This window comes from Cyclopterus lumpus, chromosome 3 (genome assembly GCF_009769545.1).
Source record: "Cyclopterus lumpus isolate fCycLum1 chromosome 3, fCycLum1.pri, whole genome shotgun sequence".
Lineage (NCBI taxonomy): Eukaryota > Metazoa > Chordata > Actinopteri > Perciformes > Cyclopteridae > Cyclopterus > Cyclopterus lumpus.
Window position 1 is genome coordinate 3157740 of NC_046968.1, and position 26920 is coordinate 3184659.

General features: G+C 44.3%; 1 protein-coding gene across 1 annotated transcript in view; it reads right to left on the reverse strand.

Annotated features, from left to right (window-relative positions):
- cdh8 (cadherin 8) overlaps window positions 1-26920 on the reverse strand; it is a 94726-nt gene that overhangs the window by 37761 nt on the left and 30045 nt on the right. Inside the window, exon 2 of the mRNA XM_034562828.1 lies at window positions 21727-22021. Within this exon, the coding sequence (XP_034418719.1) occupies window positions 21727-22021 (295 nt within the window). The remainder of the gene's footprint in view (window positions 1-21726; window positions 22022-26920) is intronic.

Here is a 26920-nt window from a genome sequence, read left to right on the forward strand (position 1 = left end):
GGCATTAAGCATGTATCAAAACAGGGCCCGAAGTTACACTTGTTCTCCCACACTAAGCGTAATCTCATTAATCACGTCCGGGAATTTTCCAGGATTCAATGCCACACCATTAGTTCATTAGCAGATCATTTTCAGAGGATGCCATTACATTATGAGGCATCCACATCAAATGTACAGCTGATTTGTTTTGATTGAAGGGCCAGTGGTTTCTGAAGGGCCCCCGGAATTAAGACATGGGGGTGGGGGTCTAGCCTCCTGTTTTATCAGCCGACAGAAATAATAGGGCGCACACTTCTTATTTACTCTGCGCACTGGCTCGGTGATAGGAAATCAATAGGAATCTTCCTTGAACCACAGAGGGGGTAAATTGGGGGGATGCGGCCCGATGTGACACACAATGGCTGTGGAAGGACGTTGCAGCTTATTCCTGTAACGCATTATCCCACAGCACAGCTTCATCTGTACAGCCTGCTTATTTCCTTTAGAAGTATCGCAAGCATAATCAAACAGTGGAAGGTCGTAAAGATGTATCTGTGAGCCTTCCCGGCTTTTTCATTTGCCGGCGCTCACTGTGCTCTGGCGGGCTGCTGGAAAAGGGAACGCGTTTTGGAAGTCAAGCGCTGCACTTCATCTACAGCTTTATTCACACATTTGAATGAGCACGACTCAAGCTTTGTTTGAACTATATAGCTTCCACAGATGGCACGCGAGCAATGAGCATGCAAAAGGCTCAGAGAGCTGTTTGTTGCATCATTCTCCAAAACCAGAGGGAATATGAACAAAATAAGTCAACTGGTTTCACCGACGAAACGCCGGGAAGCAACCTCCTCCATGCCGAGGAAGAAATGTAATTACCTGTAAACTCATCAAATATCCAGTGACATACTTTATACAAGTAAAGTAAATTGCTGTAAAGAAAACAGGAACTGAAATGTAAATTGTGAAGACCTCAAGCTTTTAAAAAAGCCTGTCTTTGTCAGATATATTAATAGTGCTATTATCATAAAACTACTTGTGACAGTCGCATCTGAAAACCCCCCAGGGCCCACAGCGGGCGCCTAGTTACCGAGATTCACAGCTTCACGGCCGAGCGCTACGACACGTTGTGGAGCCTTCGCGTTCAGCGCACAACCCGCAAAGACTTTTTCTACAGTGAGCGTACACCAAGCTTTGGTGCCCAATACGTTAAAACTAAAGACTACTAATATAAATATATATATATATAAACCTGCTGGTTGGAATATTGTTATTTTTTCTTTATTTTATCAAATATTCAATTCAATTCAATTCAGTTTATTTTGTATAGCCCAATATCACAAATTACAAATTTGCCTCAGAGGGCTTTACAATCTGTACACATGCGACATCCCTGTCCCAGGACCTCACATCGGATCAGGAAAAACTCCCCAAAAATAACCTTTGACAGGGAAAAAAGGGAAGAAATATGTTGGTCTCCTCTACAATGAGTGTTTTTTTTTAACTTATACATCAAAAAATCTAATTTTCTCTTGAGTGCTTTCACATGTAACACAAATATTACATTGCAAAAAAGCCAAAATATTTCTGAGCTTTCACACCACGAATAAATACATCAACCAACGGACAGAGTATTAAAAAACCACAGAGATTAAAAACCACAGAGGTTAAACCAAGACGGCACACTTTAAAACTCCTTTTAACCTTGACAAAGGCAGTGCATACAAGATCCACCCTTTCCTCTTTAACTTTTCACAATAATTGCATTGTTAATGTTACTTATTTGTTAAGTCTCTTTCAAAAGCTTACCGTCCCAAACAAAATATATTTGCAGAGCACGGCATGGCGCTAAACTATTACAAAGCCTTCATTATCACGTTTATATACACAGAAGTTGTATTTTCCAGGTGATCTAACATGAGCTGCTTTTCCGACCCATCGCCCAGAATTCCCCCAGCATGCTTACCACAACTCAGGGAACCCGCACCACAGGGAAGCACTTTCAGCTTAAGTACCAGCATACCTTTAATCACTCAAAACAATGTGTCATTAAAGTTCATTTACTATTGCTGGAATGCTAGAGTCCTCCTGCATGTCCCTACAGCCCACAAGCATTGCAGCCGTGTAACATCTCAGCTTGGACCAGCTCAGAAGTGTGAAGGGTACAAGACAGGGGGCATTCATATGTATGTGGGCACTGAGCCACAGAGAAGGGATATCACTGAGGCATGGGCAGAGCGGTGGGCTGTGTGAGGCGTGGGGCTAACCGTGGCCTGCTGTGAGCCCTACCCGGATAAAACAATACTGTTTATTTCTGACTGGCTATACACTGCGGGGGACGACCGAGAGAGGGGCAGTGGCATGCATGGCAGCACATCATTCTTGGTGGTTTATTTGTTATGTATAAGGTATGCACATAGCAAATATTAGATATTAAAACATGTTTCTTTGAAGCCCTTTTAGTCAACACATACTCACTCCCAACTTGTCAAAGATTGCCTCTTGGTCAGTGCAACATGGCATCAGAGAGGCTAGAGAATGAATTAGGTATCCCTCTATCGTTTGAGTCAAAGTTCTAGGACTCATTACGTGGATCGATTCCTTTCAATATGAACTAGAATCCTTGAGGTTTAGTTAAAGTGATTGACTTAGGACTCAAAGTCACAATAACTCACGTCACTAGCATACACTGTATATAAGAACCACTTCTATAGGGCCTATGCTAGTGACTTAGTGATCTCGACATCACCCGTTGGTTTGCCGACTACTGTTTTGAAAGTACATTACATGTCATTTAGCTGACGCTTTTATCCAAAGCGACTTACAATCATGTTACATTAATACACTGTAGACACAGGTACAGGGAACAATTCAGGGTTAAGTGTCTTGCTCAAGGACACATCAACTAGGGCGGGGATTGAACCACCAACCCCCTGCTTGGCAGACAGACCTGCTAACCACTGACCCACAGTCGCCAATTAGTTTGGCCATCTTGGCTTTTTATGCAAAATTAAAGCATGGAAAATAAGAGAACAATCTGTAATTTTAAACTTGTTTTACATAAATAATAAGTGGTCAATAAGTGAATAGACAGCTCTCGCACACTGGAAGGCTTTTATCAAGTTGCGACGGGCAGGTAGTGGAGGAGTTTGAAAGCGACCGTATTTGAACAGCAGAGAAGCAACGTGGAGATGGCGTATACGGCTCTGGTAGGGTGGCGACCTGTCAATCACCTGGTAGCCCCGCCCTAAAGCATACCCTGCTTTATGGTCTGTTTGACTCTAAATGACCATCATTTACTAAATGAACATCATGCTGTATTGAAGAAGACTTGAAACTAGAGATTGAGACCATAAAGTTATTTTCTCATTGACTTCTATACAACCAGAGGAGTCGCCCCCTGCTGGCTGGTAGAAGTGTGGCATGAAGGTTTAAGGCAATTGTATATCGGCAGCACTGAATGCGACCGCCTGTGAGTGAAGAGCTCTTAGTTAACATGGGACATGATGACCAGCGGTCTTCTGGACTGAAGTCCTGTCTTTGTTTGACACATTATCATTTAAAATGATGGAATACTTCAGTTTATTTTGTATTTCTGGTTTAAGTTACCTTTAATGAACACTATTTCCCACAAACCCTTTGCGGGCTAAACGTCACCGTTACTCAAGCAACAAAACTACTTAGTTGCAGAGTTTCCATTGAAGTGTTGCTCTGGTGCTCAGCGACCGTTAAGTAGCAACTGGGAACCGGGCGACGGCAAGTTGTTGTTGCCATTTAATTAACACAGCAGGAATTGTGGGGCAGAGAGAAGGGGACGGCGTCATTGGAGAAAGTGTACACCGTCAGTCGGTAGCTTCACGTCACCGTCTTCCATTCAAAAGGACTTGTAGCCCGTTGCTTTGTCGCTCATAGTGTGAACGCAGAATAAGAACACAAGACGGCAAACTGACCCGAGAAAGACGTGCTGAACGAGAGATTGCGCTGAGAAACGGAAGCTTACAGATGACTTCATGTTAACGTTGTCCGCTTTGCTAAATTACCTGAGAGGCTACATGAAAAACAAAGCTAGCTTTTCTCAACTTAGACTCAGGCGCTCGATGCCATGTCCACTATATCGTGTGATGATATGTCAACATCGTGTTCACAGCTGTGCGGGCAAAGAAATCACTTTGTGTCGGTTGAAAGAGAAAACACACGATATCAATTAGTATCGATTTGGTATCATGGGAGACATTTTTAATAACCGTCCAAGCTTTATTTGAACACTTTCATTAACAAAACAATTTTTACACTTTTTTATAGATTTTTTTAAATTCATTTGTTCACGTCACAGTCTTGGTACTGTACTTAATTAACCCCCCTTGCTGTGAATGGGTGTGAATGATTCATTTGAGTCCTGATGGGCAGGTGGCCCCATTTACCGTTGCCATGGCAAAAGAGAAACTATGAAAACCTTTATACTAAAGAACAAAACCACAACACAGTCCAGTGTTCAACATGAGGCTAAAGTGTGCAGCATTACTGGCAATGTACATATCTTTTTCCCGTGCATACTCTCACATGGTTTACAAAAGGATCTGTTTTATTCCACACATTTCTGTGATGCCGCCTTGGCCCTGAACTCAACATTTTCAGCAGCCTGGAAAGCAGAAAGACTGCTGAGCCTCTAACTGGCATTATAATGTCCCATGCACTCAGGTAAATGTGACATTGTATTGGGGGGGAAAACTCACAGTCGATTATATATTTTTTTTGTTCTGCTTGCTGCCAGCAATAATTTGATTCGCATGAATAAAAGCTGTTTTTCGTTACCGTGAAGTGAAATGTGGAAAAAAGCAGTCTATTATTCAGAAACCTGTGTACATTAGCAATTTAGACAGCTGTTCGGATGGTGTTAACGGCACGCTTACTGTAGCCGCTCCCATAGAGTCTGTTGGTCAGTTCATATTTCTCTGCTCTCATAACAGTCACTTCCCTCACAGCGGCATTTGCAGACTAATGTAATGAGCCCAAGCATAGTGAAAATGTAATAATGCATCCCATGGCAATGACTGTTTAAATGAGTCCGGCCTTCACTAAGCGACTGCCCCCCCCCCCCCCCCCCCCCCCCCACCCCCCCACCCACCCCCCCCCACCCCCACCCACACACACACACACACAAACCCCCCCGCCCGCGCAGCTTTTCTAGGTCAGAATTACGGCATGCCAAATCGTTTTTTTTCCAAAATGGCTGGTGTGTGTGGCTGGTCCGTCCCCTGACAGCGCCATTGCGGTGACAGGAAAGTGATTATGTATTGATCACGATCACATAGACACCAGTGTTGCTCTCTCTTCTGTCTGTGGGCAGAGAGGATAATAGCTCATGATCAGACAGAGGGACTGACAGCCCATCTCTCCGGGCCGTGCCGCCAGCACTATTTCTGGACAGTGGCAGCCTATTCGATTGGAATGCGTGTGCACGGACGGATGGGGACAACGCAAGAATTAAGAGGCGATTAGCTCCGCGAGGCAGAGTATCGTCAAATACAAAAGTGATGCTGTAGTGCGGTCGGGCCAAAGCTCTTGATAACACGGAAACGGTTGTAACGAGGTGGAGAAAACAAGCGTGTCGAGGCGTGCTTTCATCCATCCACCCATCGCCGTCCGTCTATTCTCTCTCAGAGGACAAGATGACATACTTGGAGCACCGCCAGTTGATTTTTTCCGACAGTAGTCAGAGCCAGTTTTGGATTTTCCTGGCCTGCAGATGGACATTTACGGTAACAGCGCAGGTGGGCATTGAGGGAAACCCTCAAACAAATAAACCCTCTCACAAACAACTGGCACGCAGCCTCAAACCCCCCCCCCCCCCCCCCACCCCCCCCCCCCCCCCCCCCCCCCCCCACTCCTTCATTTGTCACCATTTTCCACCGGGGCTCACACGATCTACAGCCTGACTAAAAGTGTCCGCTCTCCTCTGCTACCATGTTTTATATTTATATCTGAAAGACGTAAGTCTTTTGGATTACAGGGAGGCCCAGTAAATAATTGCAAGGCAGGAGAAAACGTGGCCCCTCTCAGCCCATTAGTCTTCATAACGGGACTAATGCGTACTCATGCTAAAGTGCGTGTTTCAGCAGCTGAGGAACCAGGGCAAATGAATGAGGGAACACCCTGCGGATGCTGAAAAGATTAGGATATATGTGCTTCAATCGGGCCGCAACACACTCTTCAAAATTAGACTCGACCGAACGCAACTTGGGCCGGAGAGGAAGGCTCACATCCGGAAAAAAAACATTTTGCAGATAAGATATGGTTGTCAGCATCCAAGACGCTGGTCCCAAGAGCCGGTGATGGATGAGGGACGCTGCACTTTTGAAGAGTAAGGGGATCATCACACTTAAGCACTTACATTGTCATTGTTGTGTACAATTACTAGTCGTTCATAAGACAGAGAGGGAGCCGTCACAGAGGAACAGTGTGTGTGTGTCATTGCCTATGCGTGTGTGTGTACATGACATGAAGGAGACGGCTACAGAGACTGCTGCCTTGACAAGCCGTTTACGGGAGCAGCAGGAACAAAATAATTAAGAGGGTCCTTTGTTCTCCACCGATGGCCATGACATACGCCGCCATTTTAAAAGGTTGTGTCATTGATTCACTTTAATTAGTCCGTGGGAAATGTGTGCAACACGCAGATAGAGTTCGGGACTGGAAGTGGAGGACGGAAAATTGGCCACTTCACATGTTTAATTGCTCCCAAGGCATTTGCATTGGCGTGGTAATAACAAAGAATAAGGCAAAGTATATTTCCTAATGAGCAACTTTATCACGGGTAAATTAACCAAAATGTTGCTTAATTTGAGAACGCTGCCACGGGGGCGAAAGTGTTTAATGTGAATTATGCTTCCTCAATGAAAAAAATGAAAAAGAAGGAAAAAAAAAAAACACAGTTTCAGCATAATTCAAAACCGTGGTGGGAAATTAACTTGCGGTTAATATATTTTTGCCACACTGCACCAGCACCAGCCCCTGAGATCAAAGTTATTACTTAAAACCAGAAACGAATTACTTATATATACACTGATGCCAAAATGCCCTTAACTAGGCGTGAAGACCAGTTCCAGCCGAGCTGCTCGGTGTGTGTGTGTGTGTGTGTGTGTGTGGGGGTATTTCTGTATGAATGGAGAACAACTGACAACACAACTCGACTAAAGTAATAAAATAACACCTTTAACATAACAGATTTATATATATATATATATATATATATATATATATATATATATATATATATAGGGAGGAAATCAAGAGGGATATTCACGTGATGACCTCTTAAACTGGCTTAAAATGTCATGAGTATCCAATCCTCTAGCAAACCATTAGGCCACATCAGTGTGGAGGAAAAGAAGAAGAGCGATCTCAGTGAACTTCACTTGACAGGCAGCACTGTGCAGCCTTTTCCATCCACGATGGGAGAGCTAGTGATACCTAATTATAGGGAATCAACAAAGGCTTATGTTTTGCCACAATGAGGAAGTTGTTGCTGGCTTGTGATTACACAGTTGACATAATATATATATATATATATATATATATATATATATATATATATATATATAGATATATAGATATATAGATATATCTATATATCTATATCCAATCGTCAACCAATCATGTTGTGCATCGTGCAGTTTGTAAAACACAACATCTCATCAAACGTTAATTGATTAGACTTTACTGGTCAAAGGTCAAGGTCACTGTGCCCTCATATGACACTTTACCCATAACTCACACTCGTACTCATTTATGTGTCAGCAGCAAACAAAAAACTGTCTATTAGGTTGAAAATGTCGTCAAAGGTTGTTTAGATTTAGAACAGATCACTGATTGGTTAGCAGAGGGCATTGGCACACAACGCGGTAAATGTAGATGAACACAACTGTGTGTGAATAGTTATGATGTGTGAATATGCACAGGCGGGTATTTCACGTTCTTTTGTTGTTTCTCGGTAATGTCCGAGTAAAAAACTAACTCTTGCTGCTCCATCAGACCAGAATGTGCTGTTGTGAGGACCATGCAGACGCCTTCTAAATGTGTTGCCTGGGTTTAATACGCAGGTGGGTATTTGTCAGCCATCTGAAATGGGGAGAGTATTTCAGCGCTACCTCCAACATTCACTTTCTCAGAGTGTGCTATTTTCATATTCTGGGGGCAGCAGCAGCGCGGAGGATGACGTTGCATTAAAAACAAAGGAGGGGGAGCGTTGTCATCCCTCCCTCAGCAACGACTCCCCCAAGCTGCTGCAGTGCAAGATGTGCTCCGTCTATTACATATTGCCTATTCTTACATCCCGCAGAGGTGAAATCATTTCATAAAAATCTTATTTAACACGGCGGTTACGGACCCATCTCAAAGCCACGCGTGTGACAGAGGTCCTCCACCTCCCACACAACTGCATTAAGCCGCTGAACTCCGCTGAGCTCCGCGTTCTGCGGACGCGAGCGCCGAGCACCTTCTAAGTAATGCACTCTGTCATCTGACAGCCGTCCCGAAGCCGGAAGGGGTTAAAGCGTTTTTCCCAGAGGAATGTTGAAACGCAACCACGTCCACATGACCGGCGACTTAATGTCTTCGTCAGCCGGTGAGAGCGGCGCTATGCTGCCGTCTGACAAGCGATCCATCACAGGGAACACACAGACATAAAGTGTCCGCACCACGGACATGCTAAAACACACATCCAACACAGGGAGACAGACGGAGGCACAAACACACTCCAAATACTGGGCAAACACCTAGCATGCCCCCCTAAACTCTCAAAGTGAGTGGCAGACAGTCACACACACAAAAAAAAGGGAGGGGAGGGGGTGGGGAGGATGAGAGGAGGGCAACAGAAATGGTGGAATGTGGATTTACAGCCCGAGTAATCCCAAGGTTTGTTTACACTCCCAGAAGTGAAGTGAAATTTTAAAGGGCTATCTCTGTAGCGTGCTGGAGAGCAGATTCACCCAATTACACAGCAGCCCCCAGTGTGACATAGTAAACCTGCTGTAAGATTGACTGTGTGTGCGTGTGTGTGCGTGTGTGTGCGTGTGTGTGTGTGTGTGTGTGTGTGTGTGGACAGCAGACTGTGACCGGCGTAAAACCACAAACTGACAAAAATCCATTCTGCGGCGTTGAGAGCAATGCAGCCCAATGCTCCGACACACGAGCAGCCGGGGCAGGAAGGCTGCACGATGCCGCGAATCAGCCGCCCGCATGACGGAGGAGACGAGACCGGAGGGGGGGCGGAGGGGGGTGGGGGGGGGGGGGGGGGGGGCAACAAACAGCCGCCAGACCTGAATCTGGTGTCGCTCTGCTGTAAAATATGAACGTTTAAAGTAACACCTGGACAAGAAACCAAAGAGGAAAAGGTTAAAAGACCACATGACTAGCAGGAGCCATGCGTTGTGATGGCAGTGTAAAAGATTAGAGTCTGTTCTTCTATATTTCCCTTCATTGTATCAGACAGCCGAGGCGTGGCAGTGGCTGTGCGCAGCCGGGCGAAGGGCTTTAGTTAATGGGGACGGACATCAAGAGGAGGGCCTCGCCCGCACTGGAGATCTTATCGGCTTCTTTTTCAAATGACCTTGCTGCGCGGACTTTTACGCCTCTGCCTTTTATTCTCCCTGCCGGTGATTGGATGGACCTCTCCAGTCTCGTCTCAAATCTCTGCCACCTTGATGAATGGGTTCCACCCCCATTTATGTTGCATTGACCAATCCCCCCCACCCCCACCCTCCAGTCCCAGCTACAGTATGAATCTGGGCTGTAGCCAATTTCAGAGCTACATTCAGACACGCACACACCTACACACACACACACACACAGACACACACACACATGATCACGTACAAAAAAACCAGCTAATAAAGACATAGTCTGAGTCTTTTTTCTTTTCTTTTTTGTTGCCTTTAAATTAGGTTTACACTCTCCTTTTGTGGGAGCGAAATGCAGCTTTAAAGAGTGTAATTATGACTTTCAATGGGACGCAATTGCTGCTTTTAATTTTAGGCGCTGAGTGCGGGGGGGGGGGGGGGGGGGGACCTAGGGGGAAATAGCTATGCTTGGTATCTCAGACAATTAATAATGCATACATGGAGGGGATGAGAGTACAGGGGATCCTGTTCTTGCAGTTCAACACTGTAAAATCACCTGAAGCATGAAAATGGAACACACACACACACACACACACACACTCGTGTTGACTTTTGGCTGCAGAGCCACGGAGTAAAATCTCTTCTTTGCTGAACAAAAAAAAGCAAAGAATAAGTGCGGATGACGCACCGCACAGAACCAGATGCAGCAGGAGGGAGACGCGGAGGAGCAAAGAGGGACGAGTGCAGAGCGGAAAAGTGCACCGAGAAGAAGAAAAAAAAGACGACACACAACATTAAATATATACAAGGCTTTCTTCAATAATGGATATGGCGAGCCCCGTCTGTGTGCGGGACAATGCGTGTGAGAAAGCAGATATGAGTAAGCATTCACGAGGGCTGATGAGGACGCCACGCAGACCCGCACACGGGGTATTTGTGAAAGTGTGAAAAAAATGTCAAATTGTGAAAAAAAACTAAACCACTTATGTTACCAATGTGTTCGGTCTTACTCGTTAAATTCCAGCGGTGTTGTGTACACCTACACAAATGAACAAAATCTACGACAAAATTAAAAAATAAAATGTCCTCAGTCTAACATCGCATAGGCAATTAGTGAGTAAGTGTATGACTGAGGGTGTGAGGAAAGACTGTTTGAGTAGGGCAGCCTAATGACAACGGCCTTTCACAGCAAACTACACCTGTCTCACATACAGGCGGGGTCGTCATCTGTACGTCGCGAAATGACATCACAGGGTATTTTATTTGTAATCAAAGTAATGTTTGATTGTTATAATGTTGCATAACTACATCAAGCTATAACACAGTCATGGTCGTGCTGTAAACTGTGTGGTACTGCTGTGCTCGGGGCTCAGAGGTCAGAGGCCACCTCGAGTAAACTGCTGCTGTTATGCCACATCTGTGTTCACCTTCAAAAGGCTGCGAAAAACCAAACGTGTGGAGCGACTCTGAACAGCAACTCCTTGTTGTTCCTTCTCCGTTTCTGTTCCCACCCACTCTTGCCTGGGATGCAGCATCACAGGGGCTCTGAATAGAGTTCAGTGCGAGCTGTGGTCAGTGCTTCTTCTGACAGTCCTTTCACTGTCGGGAGGGAAGAAATGAAGACCACATCTAAATAGATCTGTGGTTCAAAATGTGGTATGGGCCCGTGTAATGAGTGGATTACAGTAGTATACATCAATTATAATTGTAGTATACATCGAGTATAATTGACTGTGGTTCTTTGGAAAATGTGGCAAGCCTAAGAAAATTAAGGTTGGGGACTACATTTTTCTTTTTTTTACAGAAAGCCTCGATTATGGGAATTGTGATGTTAAAACGACGTGGTTTAAGTTGGGTTAACAGGAGATAAAGAGCTGCATTATGGGAATTGTGATGTTAAAACGACGTGATTTAAGTTGGGTTAACAGGAGATAAAGAGCTGCATTATGGGAATTGTGACGTTAAAACGACGTGGTTTAAGTTGGGTTAACAGGAGATAAAGAGCTGCATTATGGGAATTGTGATGTTAAAACGACGTGATTTAAGTTGGGTTAACAGGAGATAAAGAGCTGCATTATGGGAATTGTGATGTTAAAACGACGTGGTTAAGTTGGGTTAACAGGAGATAAAGAGCTGCATTATGGGAATTGTGATGTTAAAACGACGTGATTTAAGTTGGGTTAACAGGAGATAAAGAGCTGCATTATGGGAATTGTGATGTTAAAACGACGTGATTTAAGTTGGGTTAACAGGAGATAAAGAGCTGCATTATGGGAATTGTGATGTTAAAACGACGTGATTTAAGTTGGGTTAACAGGAGATAAAGAGCTGCATTATGGGAATTGTGATGTTAAAACGACGTGGTTTAAGTTGGGTTAACAGGAGATAAAGAGCTGCATTATGGGAATTGTGATGTTAAAACGACGTGGTTTAAGTTGGGTTAACAGGAGATAAAGAGCTGCATTATGGGAATTGAGGTTGAGTGGGTTACTTCTGATGCAATTACTAGTCACCTGTCAAAAAATGAAGCAAATAACCTTGTCCAACTATAACAGTATGTAATATTACTTGATTACTTTCCATTACTTTTGGATTACCTCTATCCAAAACGTGCAAATAAAGACCTGAGAAAAGAAGTATGCTGACATTATTCGGCATGTAAAGCAAAAAAAAAGAAAATCATCGGAGTGCTGTGCAAGTTCTGCCTTCCAGCTGATCCAAGGATCCATGCAATCATGAAGTGGTGCGCTCATTTCAAACACACCGTCTTTTCACACTGGTCAAAAAGAACAATCTTGATGAACAGGAAATATAACGTTCACTGTACTGTGATGCTCTTTGCCTTTTCTCCCATAAAATGTAAATAATGGCAAAATTGCATAATTGTGTAAGCTTTTTTTTAATATACGTTATATGCCAAATTAAGTTAACTTTCTTAAGAATATCTCCGTCTCCATTGAATTGATTTGCATGATTCTTTCTCTCTCTTGTTTTAAAAATCTTTATTTGCAAGTCCCCAGGAGGTTCAATGCTCCAATACTGAAGTAGTCTTGTACAATGTTCCTTTCTCAACGTGACGTTATTCTTTCATTGTGCACAAGTTGATCTTTGTTACGGCCTCACATCAATGCTGTTCTGCAGCACACATTCAAATCAGAGCCAACAGATAACAAAGGCTCAGCCACCCACGTGTCGCCCAGCACAATACAATGGTTTCATCATTGATTCACCTGCTGTTTATTCTCAAAAATAATGCATTCATCAATCAATCCTTTTTCGCTAATTGCTCTGAAAACAGTGAGAAATGCCCAGATTTTTTTTTCCTAAAACCAATTTAGAAATGTGTTTTTGTCTGTTGGTTGAAGAAAACCAGCCAAAAACAGAAACACATCCCAACAACTGAGAAGCTGGAACTATAGGGAATGAAAAACAACTACGATAGCTGCTGTTCATGTCCTGTCCATCACCATCAATCAGTTGATCAAGTTTCAGCAAAATGCCCCCTTAGCGCAAGTCCATCCTACATCCAGAGACGGCGTGGGACAGTCCGACTGCGAGGCTGCTCGCATTTTAATGTTTTTTCTTCAAAAAGTGACTGAAACTCGGAGGGGATCTGCCCACCAGTGGCCATTAGGTGTCCTCCGATGCCACACCGAACCAGGATCAGTCCCACCTGCTGCCCTGCGGTACCGCTGATAGGGAGGGAGCTGTGTCCTGGTTCTCCCTCTCAGATTGATTAACTGACCTTGATTCAATGATCAGCAGCGTGTGACAGTATGACAGCGAAATATGAGTCTTACATTCATTTCAAGGCTGCAAAGAACTTTCATTACAAACACTTTAATTAAACGGGTACAGTGAGCTGGGACGTGACAGGTTTGTGAAAGAAAGAAAAACCTTTGCTTCCCTCATGTTCCATATTGTACCACTGTTGATCCTGTTGCATGAAATCCATTCATAATCACATCCACCGCGACAAAACAGATGGTGGCATTTGTGTCGGCCCCGGCTCTTCGCATCCTTTGCCTCATCATTACGAAGGGAAACAGGGACAGGACACACTGCCTCATTTACCTTCCCTTTCATGGGCTTTGTTTGTTTGTTTGTTACCTCCTTCCCTTTTTTTGCATTTTTCTTCTCCTGCTTCTTCATCTGCGCGGCTTAAGAAAGAAAAGAGGCGACTTTGTTTGAGAAACGACACTGTGGCTAAGGAGAGAGCTGCTTTTATTTGTGCTGCGTCTAATTGAGAGCCTTTTGCTATTCATCGGGGCGAGGCGGCCAGGGCCAGCGAGGGAGGCAATCTCATGCAGATCACATTGGAGGGCTTCATTACCAAGGAGCCAGCTACTTTTTTTTTTTTTGTTCCTCCCACAAGGGAAGACCAAGAGGGAGCATCAGCTTGAGCGAAAGAGAAGAGCGATTGGCGAGCGAAAGGGAGGATGAGCGAGGGCGGGGGACGTACAGAGAGGGAGATAAAAGTAAATAAAAGAGTGTGTATGAGAGGGAGCAAGGACAAATTACACCTGCACGACAGTGTCTTTAAGACTGTGCAGCGTTATGCCAACACAGAGGAGGTATGTGCACTTATGGTCACCTGTGCACGAGACACATCCACGTGTGCCGTTTGTTTCTGCACGCTCTAGAAAGACAATACCGCCCCAGGAGGCATTAAAGGGCTTATATTACCGTATCTGGACCGGTGACTGATGATGTTACATACATAATTCGACATTGGATCGTAAATAACAGTTGCTGAATTAGTAATACACATCTGTATGTGATATTGAGCAGCCGTGCGTACGCTTTGTTGTTTTTTTTACTCCTGAAGAACGTATCTGGTAGCTGGGGAATATTTCCTTTTTTGTACATGAGGCTGTGTTTGTGAAACAAAGGGATGCTGAGTTCTCAATGCTGCCGGGTGTAGCAGCCATGAAGAAGAATGGATGTGCACAGAAGAAAAAAGAAAAAAAAGAAGGAGTCACTGGGTTATTGACAGGTGACAAACAGATGTGGTTAAAGAACAAGCCTCCAAAGAAAAACCCACCTGCTGATGGACGTGCACGTGGCCACTGACGCACAAGTGCAAACGCTGTCGCCAAACGAGGTGAGATAGATAGGAGTCGTGAGTTATTTACAGTTAAATCCTCTCTGCCTCCAAGGCCCTGCCCCATCCCTATTTAGCACGTCCACAGTAAAGGGCAGGCTGGCACGCACACCGCCTGGCAGTTAGAGGGGCCTGGGAGAGAGTCGCAGCCTTGGCCGGGGTTCACCGCCCTGACCCTTTCACCCAAGCTCTGCCTGTGAGCCGCCCACCACCATAGCCACCCCCCCCCGCCACCCCCTCCCCCCGCCCCATCCCTGCCCAGCCCCGGAGCCCGCTCGTCAGATGTGCCCCGGGCCCAGCTCTGGCCCAGGTCTGGCCCAGCTGCCCACTATGTTAAAGGGCCAGGGGCCCCCTGCCACTCGGTCCATCTGCCAAGCTGCAGAGCGGAGTCTAGGATCAGAGAGGAGAGGAGAGAGACACAAACACCAGACACCCGCGCTCTTAACTCTGCTCAAAGCTCCACAGAGAAAATGCCAGATAAAAGATGCACTATAAATGTGCTTCCTTTTACTTATGTGGGTTGCTGTGACCCTGAAATACTGCCCGGGTTTATTCAAGTTAAACTGCATTTAATGCATTTAGACTCAGACTTTCCAGGACCAAGATGTGTGCAAGATTTACTGCGAGATCAGCATAGCACAATACTATTTTTAGGTGTACAAACGAAGGGTTTTTAAAAAAACATCTGGCCCAAGTGGAGCGTGAAATGCTCTGGAAATAGCTCAGCTTTCCCTGTATTGATCTGAACAAAATAAGTGAGGAGGAATAGGAATCAGTCGTAGATAATAGATAGATGGATAGATAGAAAGATAGAAAGATATATAGATATAAAGCTAGATAGATACAGTATATAGATAGATAGATAGATAGATAGATAGATAGATAGATAGATAGATAGATAGATAGATAGATAGATAGATAGATAGATAGATAGATAGATAGAAAGATAGAAAGATAGATAGATAGATGGATAGATAGAAAGATAGAAAGATAGATAGATAGATGGATAGATAGAAAGATAGAAAGATAGATAGATAGATGGATAGATAGAAAGATAGAAAGATAGATAGATAGATAGATAGATAGATAGATAGATAGATAGATAGAAAGATAGATAGATAGATAGATAGATAGATGGATAGATAGATAGATAGATAGATAGAAAGCTAGATAGATACAGTATATAGATAGATAGATAGAAAGATAGATAGATAGATAGATAGATAGATAGATAGATAGATAGATAGATAGATAGATAGATAGATGCACACAGAGACAAGTTCTTTGATGGAACTTACAATATTTAACGTTATCCTTCATGTAGGATTATGTATTAGTGTATCACTTCCATAACCGTGTGGGTATTAAATCATCTGTGATCACAGTGCGCTGTTCTGCTGTACATTATCAGCTCTGATAAAGGTCTGCCTCATGCTCATTTCCATACGTCTCCCCTTGATCAAGTCTGCTCATTTATCGTCCAAATCTGCGATGACAAGCCTTTACTTATTTTCCCAGCTGCCGAGAGCGTAATCAGAAACATCATTAAGGCCCCACATAGTCGGCTGTGCCTGTTAGTCCTGTTACCACGCACCCATAATAACTCTGAAAATGCAAATCAACCCCAGGTAATCTATTAATGTCACTTCAATTTTATGTCTGCGCTCCAATTTAGCAGATCTTGACACATTTGGCGGGGATCGGCGCTTCCGTGCAGGTACTCATTTTGCCGGGGTTTCAGGGAGCACGGCCCGCGTGGAGAGGCGACGGGCCATCTGTCCACGCGCACGTTCATTAATCGCCTTGATAATGAAGCAGGCTCGCAGCCCAACACTCCCGGGGCCCTTCTCGTACGGGTTTCATCCGGCAAAACAACTTTCGGCAAGTTTGTTTGGCAGTGTAGCAATTATTGTCATTCGCAGCCCCCCCCCCCCCCCCCCCCCCCAAAAAACCCCCCCTTAGGAGGATGGTCTAGCGACCTCCTCCTAATTACCTGAAGCGTCACTTCAAGCAGACTTTGTAATTTTCAACTACATCACAACCCCCTTGTTAGCTGCAGAAGGGTAGCAGTGCCTCGTAATTCCAGCATATGGTCGACAGACATACTGGGGGGGTGGCGAGGATTTGTCAGCTTGTACTGGCCTTAAAGTCGAAGACCCCCATTAACAGGAAAACTGGCTCTACTAATCCTGAGAGATCCGTGCAAATGAATTAGAATTGTAATCACGGCCGAGCTTTTCCCAAACAAGCTACAAACTCTCTTTTAATTGAAGTTGCAGTGAAGCATAATTATCTAAAGATTATACGTATGAGACTGAGGATATAGGAGGGATATGGAGAGGTAGAGTAAATATTAATTTTATTTTATTTTTTATCTTTCAATTAAAAAAGAAAAGACCACATAATTTACTGGCCTGATGAGTAGAAGCAGAGGAAATTAAACAAGCCATGGATTTGTAGAGCACATAAAACTAAATCAATTAGATACCCGCCCCCTCCAAAAAAAAATTGTAACGTTGCGAGTAATTAATATCTTGATATTAACAATAGATCAAATGAGTATGTGTATTCCGGAAAGAGTTGTAATAGTGATGAACCTACAGAGATCTAATCTGCAGTTCCAAATGTATACATTGATATCCTACTAATTAGCAGGAGGAAATGGGTATGAAATGGGAATGAAAAGCCGGCATAAAATTAATGAGGAGATATTGGTAATCCAAATATTTTGATCGTCAATGTATCAGTAAAATGTTCACTGATAACGTAATTGTTGTCTGAATCTGCTTGTAACAACTAAGCCTTTATGAAACTTGTTATGGATATGTTTAGGCACTCGGTCGTGGAAAGGGAGAGATTATGGTCTTGGTTTAATAAAAAAAAAATGTCTGCAGTGACTTGAAGCAAGAGGCACTATGTGTGTATTAACATTTAACTGAAACCACAATCTTTTCCCAACCTCAACCAAAGAGCTTTTTATTGTTTTACCTTGCTACCCACACACTCTCTCAAAGAAAAACATTCTCTGTGGAATTAATAGGCGGTGATTACGTTTTCTCATCGAAACATAATTGGGACACGTAGTTGCGTTATTTCTCTGGGATGGGGTTGCACTACCGTACAGGGCCTTTACTACCGGGGCCGAAGAGAGCTAAACACAACTAGAGACAGGAAAAACATTTGTATGAAACATACGTAGCATTGAGAATGAAATGCTCTAAATAATTAAACAAGCTGGAGGTTTTACAACAGAACAAAGTTGGCAGAGGGCATGCAAGTGCAATGCTAATATGAATACATAGCTAATAACTTCAATGTCAAAATAACATAGTATATTTTTTAACATTATTGAAAGTGTATTTTTCAGTTTTTAGTCAGGATGTGTATGGGTTCTCTTTGATGGAAATAACCCAGTCGAACAATACCAGTTATTGATCCTATTTGTGCCCTCATCTAGAAAACCTGGCAGCCAATCACCGCAAGCGTTCTTCAATTATATGCAACGTGTGATTGGTCCGCGACCATAACCTGAATAGACTGCTACACCGCTGTGAACACGGAGATGTCTGAGCCGGGGCTTTGCGGCTAACGTTTTTTAACCGGGGAGGAGAACCAACAGGTTTGGCATTATGCTTCCGCTACAATGAGGTAGCGCCACCGGTGGTTCAAGGGCCGCGTTGTCATCGGGTACCGCTGTGTGATTAACTAGCCATTTGGGTGTCAAATGAAGTACTCCGTTGATAACGGTATCACTTTAATGGGGCTGGTATTGTTTTACTGGCATTAAACAGTTCCCAGCCCACACTTCCCTTGTGTTGTGTTGGACTTGTTTCTGGATTTGCTTGAGCTTTCTCTATTTGCAGCCATTTAGGTTTTGTAACATTACAGTGTGCCGAGCTCTCCAGGCCCCTGCACTGTATCATCTGTTTATTCACTATCTTTGTTTTCTTGCCCACAACCTTTTTTTCCATCCATTGCAGGCAGCTGTTCTCCAAAGGACATGGCCTACAACAGTAGCTATTAGCTAGCGAACACAAATGGTGCATAGAGAAAACAGATCCAAAAGAGGAGTAAGCATTGGACTTCTATTTGTCAGGTGGCCAGTAACAAGACTCCTAATGTTGTCTGCTTGTTCCACTGCCCCCATGAAAGCGCACACAAGAATCAATGAATGCAGCTTTTAAAACACGGCTGTTTTCCCTTGTTACTAAAGAGTTGACATTTTGGAAATGCAAGTTTTTTTCCCCCCCATGTCAAAAACAGCACCACATTGCAACCGCCAGTCAAGCACGTCGGTCACAGAATCACTACTGACATCACATTTCTCCTGACTCCTTACACTAATCAGATCAAACTGGATTCTGACTGGCCGTCTCTCCTCCGGCACGTCCACCACCTCGGCTCTCCGCTTCCTCTCGCTGTCGCGCTGCACTCGGAGAGACGATCCGCCGTACAATTAGAACGGTAGTCACCTCCATTCTCAGCCATTCAGGAAAGTGAAAGTCAGAGAAAAGTCACCGAAAGCCACACGTCTTATCCGACTGGCCCTTTTAAAAGAAGAACAAAAGGTCTTTCTCCTTCATTTCCCATTAACCTCTATGCTCCTACGCACACAGGAAACATGGCGACCCTGGCGGCCCATGTCACATATCTCATCCAGCTGCGGGGACCGCTTCCTATGGGGCATGGTGACATTCAATGAGGAGGGTTTTCTATCTCGCTGTAGTCCTTGGCAGATAAAAGGTGGGTGTTGATATTTGTCCCCAGTCTCACTGATACGCCGAGGACACACTCCTGATAAGCCACGAGCCGGGAAGACAGTGATGAAGTCTGGAGTGGAACTGACAAGCCCTGTAAGTGGATAACATCGTCACAAGAACAAGCCCGTTATGGCCCGGATTAGATTTTTGATTATTCGACGCAGGTGGGCATCAGCACAACTCCCCACCAGACGTAATGTGGCGTCTCTTAGCACGTGCCATAATTACATGGTAGTGCTCCCCAGTTTCTCGTGGTGGTGGTGGTGGGGGCTCATACGCAGCAGACCTCACCAACATTCGTTTATTTTTCTACTCCCCTTTTCTTGTGGACTTTGTTAGTTATCCACTCCACAGCACACTTCCAGTAATCCACTGGGGCCTTCACAAATCCTCATTTCAACACGATAAGAGATGGAACACCACTGTAAAGAAACCAGTTTATTTATGGATATGAGGCGAGAGAGAGAGCGACAAACGGCTTATTGTTTGTCTGTCCGGAGCGTCACATTCTTCCCACAACGCCGCATGAAAACTTAACAAGAGGAAAACTAGTCGCAGGAAGAAGGGAAAAAAAGCCTTTCAAGCGAACAACTGAGCTTTTTTCGAGAATGTTTAATTAATCAGTAGTGACAAAAGGGAACAACAATCAACAAAGAGACGCCGATTTCCATTTCTTATGCATTATTCCCAACGGCAAATCACAGAGTGCTGTCAACTACCACTTCCCTCCATACCCGTCACCATGGCTGTCCCTGCACTGCACCGGCGAAACCCTTAGAGAGCTGCAACAGCCGAGATCCAAAACAATGAGCACCGGGGATCAAGGAACAGAGTTCAGACAACAACAGTTCAATGTTTTTCTGTGTTTACACGGATTCCTTTGCACTGTGTTTTGTTCCTTTTTGCAGCGGCTGTGGCGTCAGCCGCAACGGCAGCTAATAAAAGTCATGATCATGCGGAGCTGAGAGCAAACTCGCCGTCGCCTCCAAGAACCAACGTAAAGGCTGCAAGCCACAGATGGGATTTACCAAAGAGATTCCTCTACACACCTAGCACCATCTGCCTTAGCGTGTTATGTCAGCTTTGTGACAGGTAACAAGAGGACACTCGATGAGAAAAAAAAAACACAATAACAAGCGCATACCGCCCAACAACAGACCTCGGCACCCCTGCGCTGAACCCCTCCAATGTCAAAAAACGGCATAAAGACACACTCTGATCTCCTTCCTGCTACTGATGGAAACATTGTCTACAAGATTCCTGCTGCTCTGGGGTCAGTGGCGAGGCTCCCCTGAAGGGAAAGAAAAAACACAGTGTACTGATCCACTTACAAGCTTCTGCCAATCCTAGATGGGCTATACATCTGAATTATGTGATCATCATGCAGTGGTCATTTAAATGCGCGGATAGAATAAGAATGTGAATATATGAATATATTAGCATACAGCAAAATGGAAAGTGTTTGCGGCGAGATGTGTGCCAGTTTGTGGGGCAAACAGGGAAGGTAGCTCGTGGCAATTAGCATCAGTCGGTGTTGACAAGCTAAGAGACGGTGTAAACGCAAAGCCTTTATGCTTTTATTTGGCTTCTTCCGCTTCATCTGCGATTATACTAAACGCTTGAATCCTGAATTAAAAAGCAGTCGTGCACAGACTTTTCTACGGCGAGGTTTGTTAAGCTTTACTGCTTTACTGTGTCAAGAAGGGGGGGGGGAGTCTTTGATACAAAATAAAGGGTTCCACTGCAGTGCTTTCTGCGCCCAGTTCCTCTCCAACTGTTTCTTCAACACATTAAATTCTGAACTTTCGAAGATTTCCATAAATATTTGATCACAATGATCACCAGCTATGCCACATAACTGACTGCCGCATGAAAATGTTAAAGAATGCAATACAAATTCCCCGTTTTCTCAAATGCAACACATACAGAATGGCCCCTGACCTATGCAAAGTGGAGAATAGCTTTTTTTTAAATGCCTGCCATAAATGCAAGTGCTGTTTCCTCATATATGCTGATTTTTCCATAGCATCGGGCGGCCTTGCACTGAGCTCTGGGGGAAGTTTGAGTGATTTATCATATTTCCATTTGCAAGACACTCATAGCAAGCATGCATGTAAATAGGCATACGCATGTCCCTCTTGTTCCCATCCACTCATTATTTTTTACCCAATAGCCTATTAGAGATCAGCCGTCTCGGAGATCTCACACAGTGTTTAGGCTGCTGTGTGCGGCGCACACTGGAAAGGCAGCCTGTCTGTTGTTCACTCACCAACAGCAGACATTTCTGGAACAGAAGCTCGGTAAGGGCCTTCGTTGAACTGCGGCGGATTGTCGTTAATGTCCTGGACTTTGATGATGAACTCGGACGGCGGCTCCAAGGGCTCGTCCGTGTCGGCGTTGACCACCTGGGCCGTCAAAGTGTACTCGGCCTTCTCCTCGCGGTCCAGCCTCTTCATGGCGTGGATGTCGCCCGTCAGTTCATTGATGGCGAAGATGGTGCCGGCGCCCTCGCCCGCCAGGACGTACTTGATGTTCTTGCCGCCCACATCCAAGTCTGTGTGTAGCTGCAATTAAGAGGAAAAAGAACAGTTGAAAAGGTGCAGCGGAGTTCTGGATTTTGGTCCCCGGAGACGTGTGGGGTGGGGTGGGGTGGGGTGGGGGGGGGGAGTATAATGAATGCAGGTTAATACGCTGAGCAGATTCTAGAAGCTCTCAACGTGTAAATGCAGATAAGTGAACAGTATGGCTGTAATGTTTTGTTCTTTTGCGGCAGCTATTGTAGCAGGGAAACTAAACGTGGCTCAACATAGCCTACACTTTGCTAAATGAGCCCCCAGGGGGCCATAACTTTATAAGTAGCACGGGAAATGGACCTTAGCCTACATTGTTCCTCATTATACATCACAAATACATCATACAAACACATTGTGGGGGGATATTGCTCCCTGCAGTCGGAAATCCACAGAACAGAGAAGCAAGAAGTGCTTTGAATGTGCATTCCATAACACAGCAAGGGCAGAAAAGTATCAGAATCCATAAAAGATTAAAGAGGGAAACTCTGCACACGCTTATTCATGCTCACCAATAGCTTGCCCCAAGGAAAACTGGACAATACTGCCTGTTCCTCATTACTTTTGTAATTACAGTTTCATTAGTTCACTAAAGCTGCATTACGTGCACGGCTGAGTGGTTGGCTCCCACTCGCTGTACGGGCTGAGTATAACTAATGAGTCTGACAATGCTACATAAGGCGGTTCAAACATCTGTGGATGAAAGAAAAGGCGAAAAATGAGTGTGGGTTAAAGAGGTAATTCTGAAGTAGGAGATACAATGGTGCGCGACAAAAGAGGTCAGAGAAAATAAAGGGAAACGCCGTGCGGGGCTCTGACATTGGGGAGGCGAGAAACTTTTCTTAATTCACATAAACAGCAAGAGCACTTCTTTTTACCGTGAGTCACCTTTCGGATAAGCCTCTTGATCCCCAAGGTGAGTGACTTTCAGAGGGGAGGAGAGAGGCAGCGGGCAATGCTGCAGTGGTATTGGGACACGGCTGACAACCTTCCTCTTCTCAGTTTGTTCTTTTTTGGTTAATATGCACGCACGTTCCAAAAACACACGACGGAGCACACAGGCACGCATCAAAACATCTGTATTCAGCAGCTTTAATTCCATTTCCTGCCACAGAGTTTTCAACAGAGGATCCTTAGGGAGCTTGGTGAAGGTGCACAATAGCGAGGTAAAAGTCTGCCGGTGAAAATCCCGACCTCTAAACCCCAACCCCCCCCACCCCAACCCACCACCACCACCACCAACAGCCCCCGCAATGTTTTTATAAGCTGGCTTTTTATGCATATACTGTCTCAGAGGTGTTGTTTGCAGACACTGACAAAGCACATTCACTTAAATTGTCACACCTTGCACTTTTGTTTTCCTAATTGTGCCATCATTTTACATGAATGATGTAGCTCATTAACACAAATGCCTCGCAACAATCCTCCACACTGAGAAACTCTTTAATGAGCTCAAATTAATGATGTTCTGTCATCGTTTTCTTTTCTTTTTTCCTCCCACGTGTGACTTTATGCAGCATGTATGGCTGCACGTTTCCCTCGTTGGATAGCAAATCAACTATTCAAGCTTGCATATCTATATCGCCATTGGCTGTGCAAAATAGAATGTTTTTTGCGACCCGTCCACAGTTAATTCCTTGTGTCCTTGACACTTAAGACTCCCTTTATTCACTTGACATAATACTGTGATGTCACCCATATAGAAATGCTAAACGATTTAGAAATGTAGACATTCATTCCCGATCGGATTCAAGGTCAAAATGAACTATGGGTCAGTGGTTAGCATGCCCGTCTTTCAATCAAGAGGTTGGCAGTTCAATCCCCGCCCTAGTCGATGTGTCCTTGATGCAAGACACTTAAACCCTGCATTGCTCCCCGTAGCTGTGTCTATGGTGTATAATGTAAAGTGTCCTTTGAGTATCTTGAAAAGCACTATATAAATTAAATGGATTATTATTATTAACTGTCAAGTTCAACCAGGTAAAGTTTGAACACCTCCACTTCTGCTTATGAGGACAGTGGGATATAACAGGAGCAGAACAATGTCATATAAGATATTTGCATTCTGCGTGAAAGTACTTTTGACAAACACAACAGTGAAGAAAAATATAGTAGCGTGTGATTAATCACATAACATTTTTTTATAAAGTTCTTAAGTAAGAATGTTTTGCCTTTAAATATATTTTTTTAAGTAAATAAAAAGTAATTCAAACGATAAAACAGATCACAGACTATAAGAACCAGCCTAGCAAATGAAGTTATATATCTAGATAAAGTTTCAGTTTAGTGTCAGCTGCTCTCAGATCCGCTGGCAGACGAATGTGATGCTCTCACAGGTATCCAAAGGTATCCTCCACACACCACGGTTTGGGTCATTGACTTGTTCAGCTATAACTCCAAGGTGGAGGGCAATGTCCACGGGCCTATGGCACTGGAATTCAGTCTGGGACTTTGAGATGACGAGGAGGACGAAAAACATTTGTCTGTAATTGTCAGTTTTCTTCTAGTATGAAGATCATTTGAAGACGCTGACACCTGCCTCCTCAGTTTGGTATAAGCATGTCACTACTGCTGAACGGCACTGACTCAAAACACGGCCAGATTTCAACAAAAACATAAAGACCAGCCCAAATTGGGAGGGCCTGTTCATGTCTGAATATTCAAAGCATGAGATTGGCCCAGTTTGACAGGCAGCGTTCCACTCTGTCTGTGGCGGTGAGGGACAGGCTGGCCCACGCCAGGGCTGGGGACCATACAGGAACCCCTGGCAACAGAAACTTAAAAAATGAAAAATTCTATGAACACCAGCCGGTTCGGCCTGGAATGAATCGACCTTTCAGGAGTCTTCCCCCAACTCCCCAATGGCCATATACCAGCCAAGCACTGCGGCTACGAGATTGAAAACAACACCAATACATATCAACCACACCACAGGCCTACTGCCTGGATATTTCCATTTTAAAAGGATTGATTCCTCAACATTTAACATTTATATTGAGTTACCACGTTGTACAGCTGTCTAGGTGGCACACGGCAAGTTAACACAAATCACGGACGGACAACTAAGTCCACAACTCTACAAAAATGTTACACTGTGTGCTTTCTTTTGAGAATAATCTGAAAATCAATCAATCATTTCTTTGCCAAAAAAATTCCCAGAAAGTTGAGCCGATCCGGCTGGAACCAGCTGCGGTTCTTTAAATGCCTCGGTCGCCCACTTTGTAGACAGCCTTCGCACTGGAGTGCAAAAGCAGTCATCAAACATTGCAATTACTGAAAGGGGGCTGGGGGTCTGTCACAGGTCCCTGTCATTAACTGAGTTGCCTGGGAAACTAAAAACAGAATCAAGAATCAGTGACATTGATGGTGGCCTTTAGGAAACAAGCAGCAGACTGTGTGCTACAATGCGGTCTGCAGCCCCAGCACACCAACACCGTCTACACAGGTTGGTTGGACACATAGATCATTGGCCTGTCCGTGTTTACTCTGCATTTGAGTAGTAACAGTGGCGATAGAGCCGATAGCGGGCTGGCTGTAACATCTATACAAAAAACCTTTGGATTCTTTGAAGAATACTGCAAAGCACTCCAGCTGTCGTGTGTCTAGTTTATTTCTGCTTGTAACCAAAGGACACCGTGTGATTGCTTCACTGTCTGAATGTAAACAGAATGTATCATAAAGGGGGGAATATGCCATTAGTGAGTGCAGTGTGTGTGTATACGGACTGGGGAAGTTGTTATGGCTCTTTCCTTTAGCTGTGCTGTGATGAAAAGACAGACATTGGTGTGTATAGATTGAAGCTGCGACTCGGAGGGATGAAGAGAGCCTCGGTTGACTGATGAAATGATCTTGTGGCAGTACTTTAAAGTACTCTCTGATTCGTACACACACATGCACACCTTCATTCGCCAACCACAGCTCCCAGTCAGGGGCTGCACAGGACTGCTTAGGAGGAAATACGGCCGTCCCCACTGAAGATGATCTTTTTTACGGCAATCACTTGAACAATCACTGTGTCCTAATGAGCAAGAGCCTACACCCCCCCCCCCCCCCAACCCCTGCCTCAGGCCTGGGTTTTACATACTTTAGTGAAGCCCTGCAGAGGGAACTAATGATTGTGCTCATTGTCAAGGCAAATCGCAGATAGGACAAGCGTTGCCTCATATGTACGTTGCAGTGGGACCGCAGGAGGCGAGGGAGACTGAATCGGGGAGTGAGGGGGAGGCGATGCTGTCACTGTGATGCTGCTTGTCAGCGGTTGTCTACTGGAACAGACTGCACTCGCTACGTAGGACTGCCTTATCCCAATTCTACTGCTCGTAGTCCTCCTCGGTAACGGTTAGTTACTATTACTGCTGAAATTAATTGGAGAAAACTAGTTACACACATAAAAAAATATTTGTATCACTGGTGGAACTCAGTGATAAACATGAACAGAGGTGTTATCAGCAGAAAGTAAAAGTACAAGAAACAAGTTATTTTACTTGTTAAAGAGAAATTGGCCTTGCGACTAATATATTGTTATATATGGCATTATTAGATGACAGATTCAGATGCAACAATGTGCAAGTAGCATTGTACTGTTAGCTGGTTAGGTTGTAGCTTTGTGGTTGTGACTATTTCATTGATACAGTTAGAGCAACATTTAGTTTAAAATATCTATGGAAGTGATGTTTCTTAAGTACCGTATTTTCCGCAATATAAGGCGCACTTAAAAGCCTTTAATTTTCTCAAAAAACGACAGTGCGCCTTATAATCCGGAGCGCCTTATATATGGATTAATTCTGGTTGTGCTTACTGACCTCGAAACGATTTTGTGTGGTACACGGCGCTCTGTCAAAATGTTTTAGTACGACTTTGGTAAACTACAAAGCCGCACCGCTTGCAGCATTA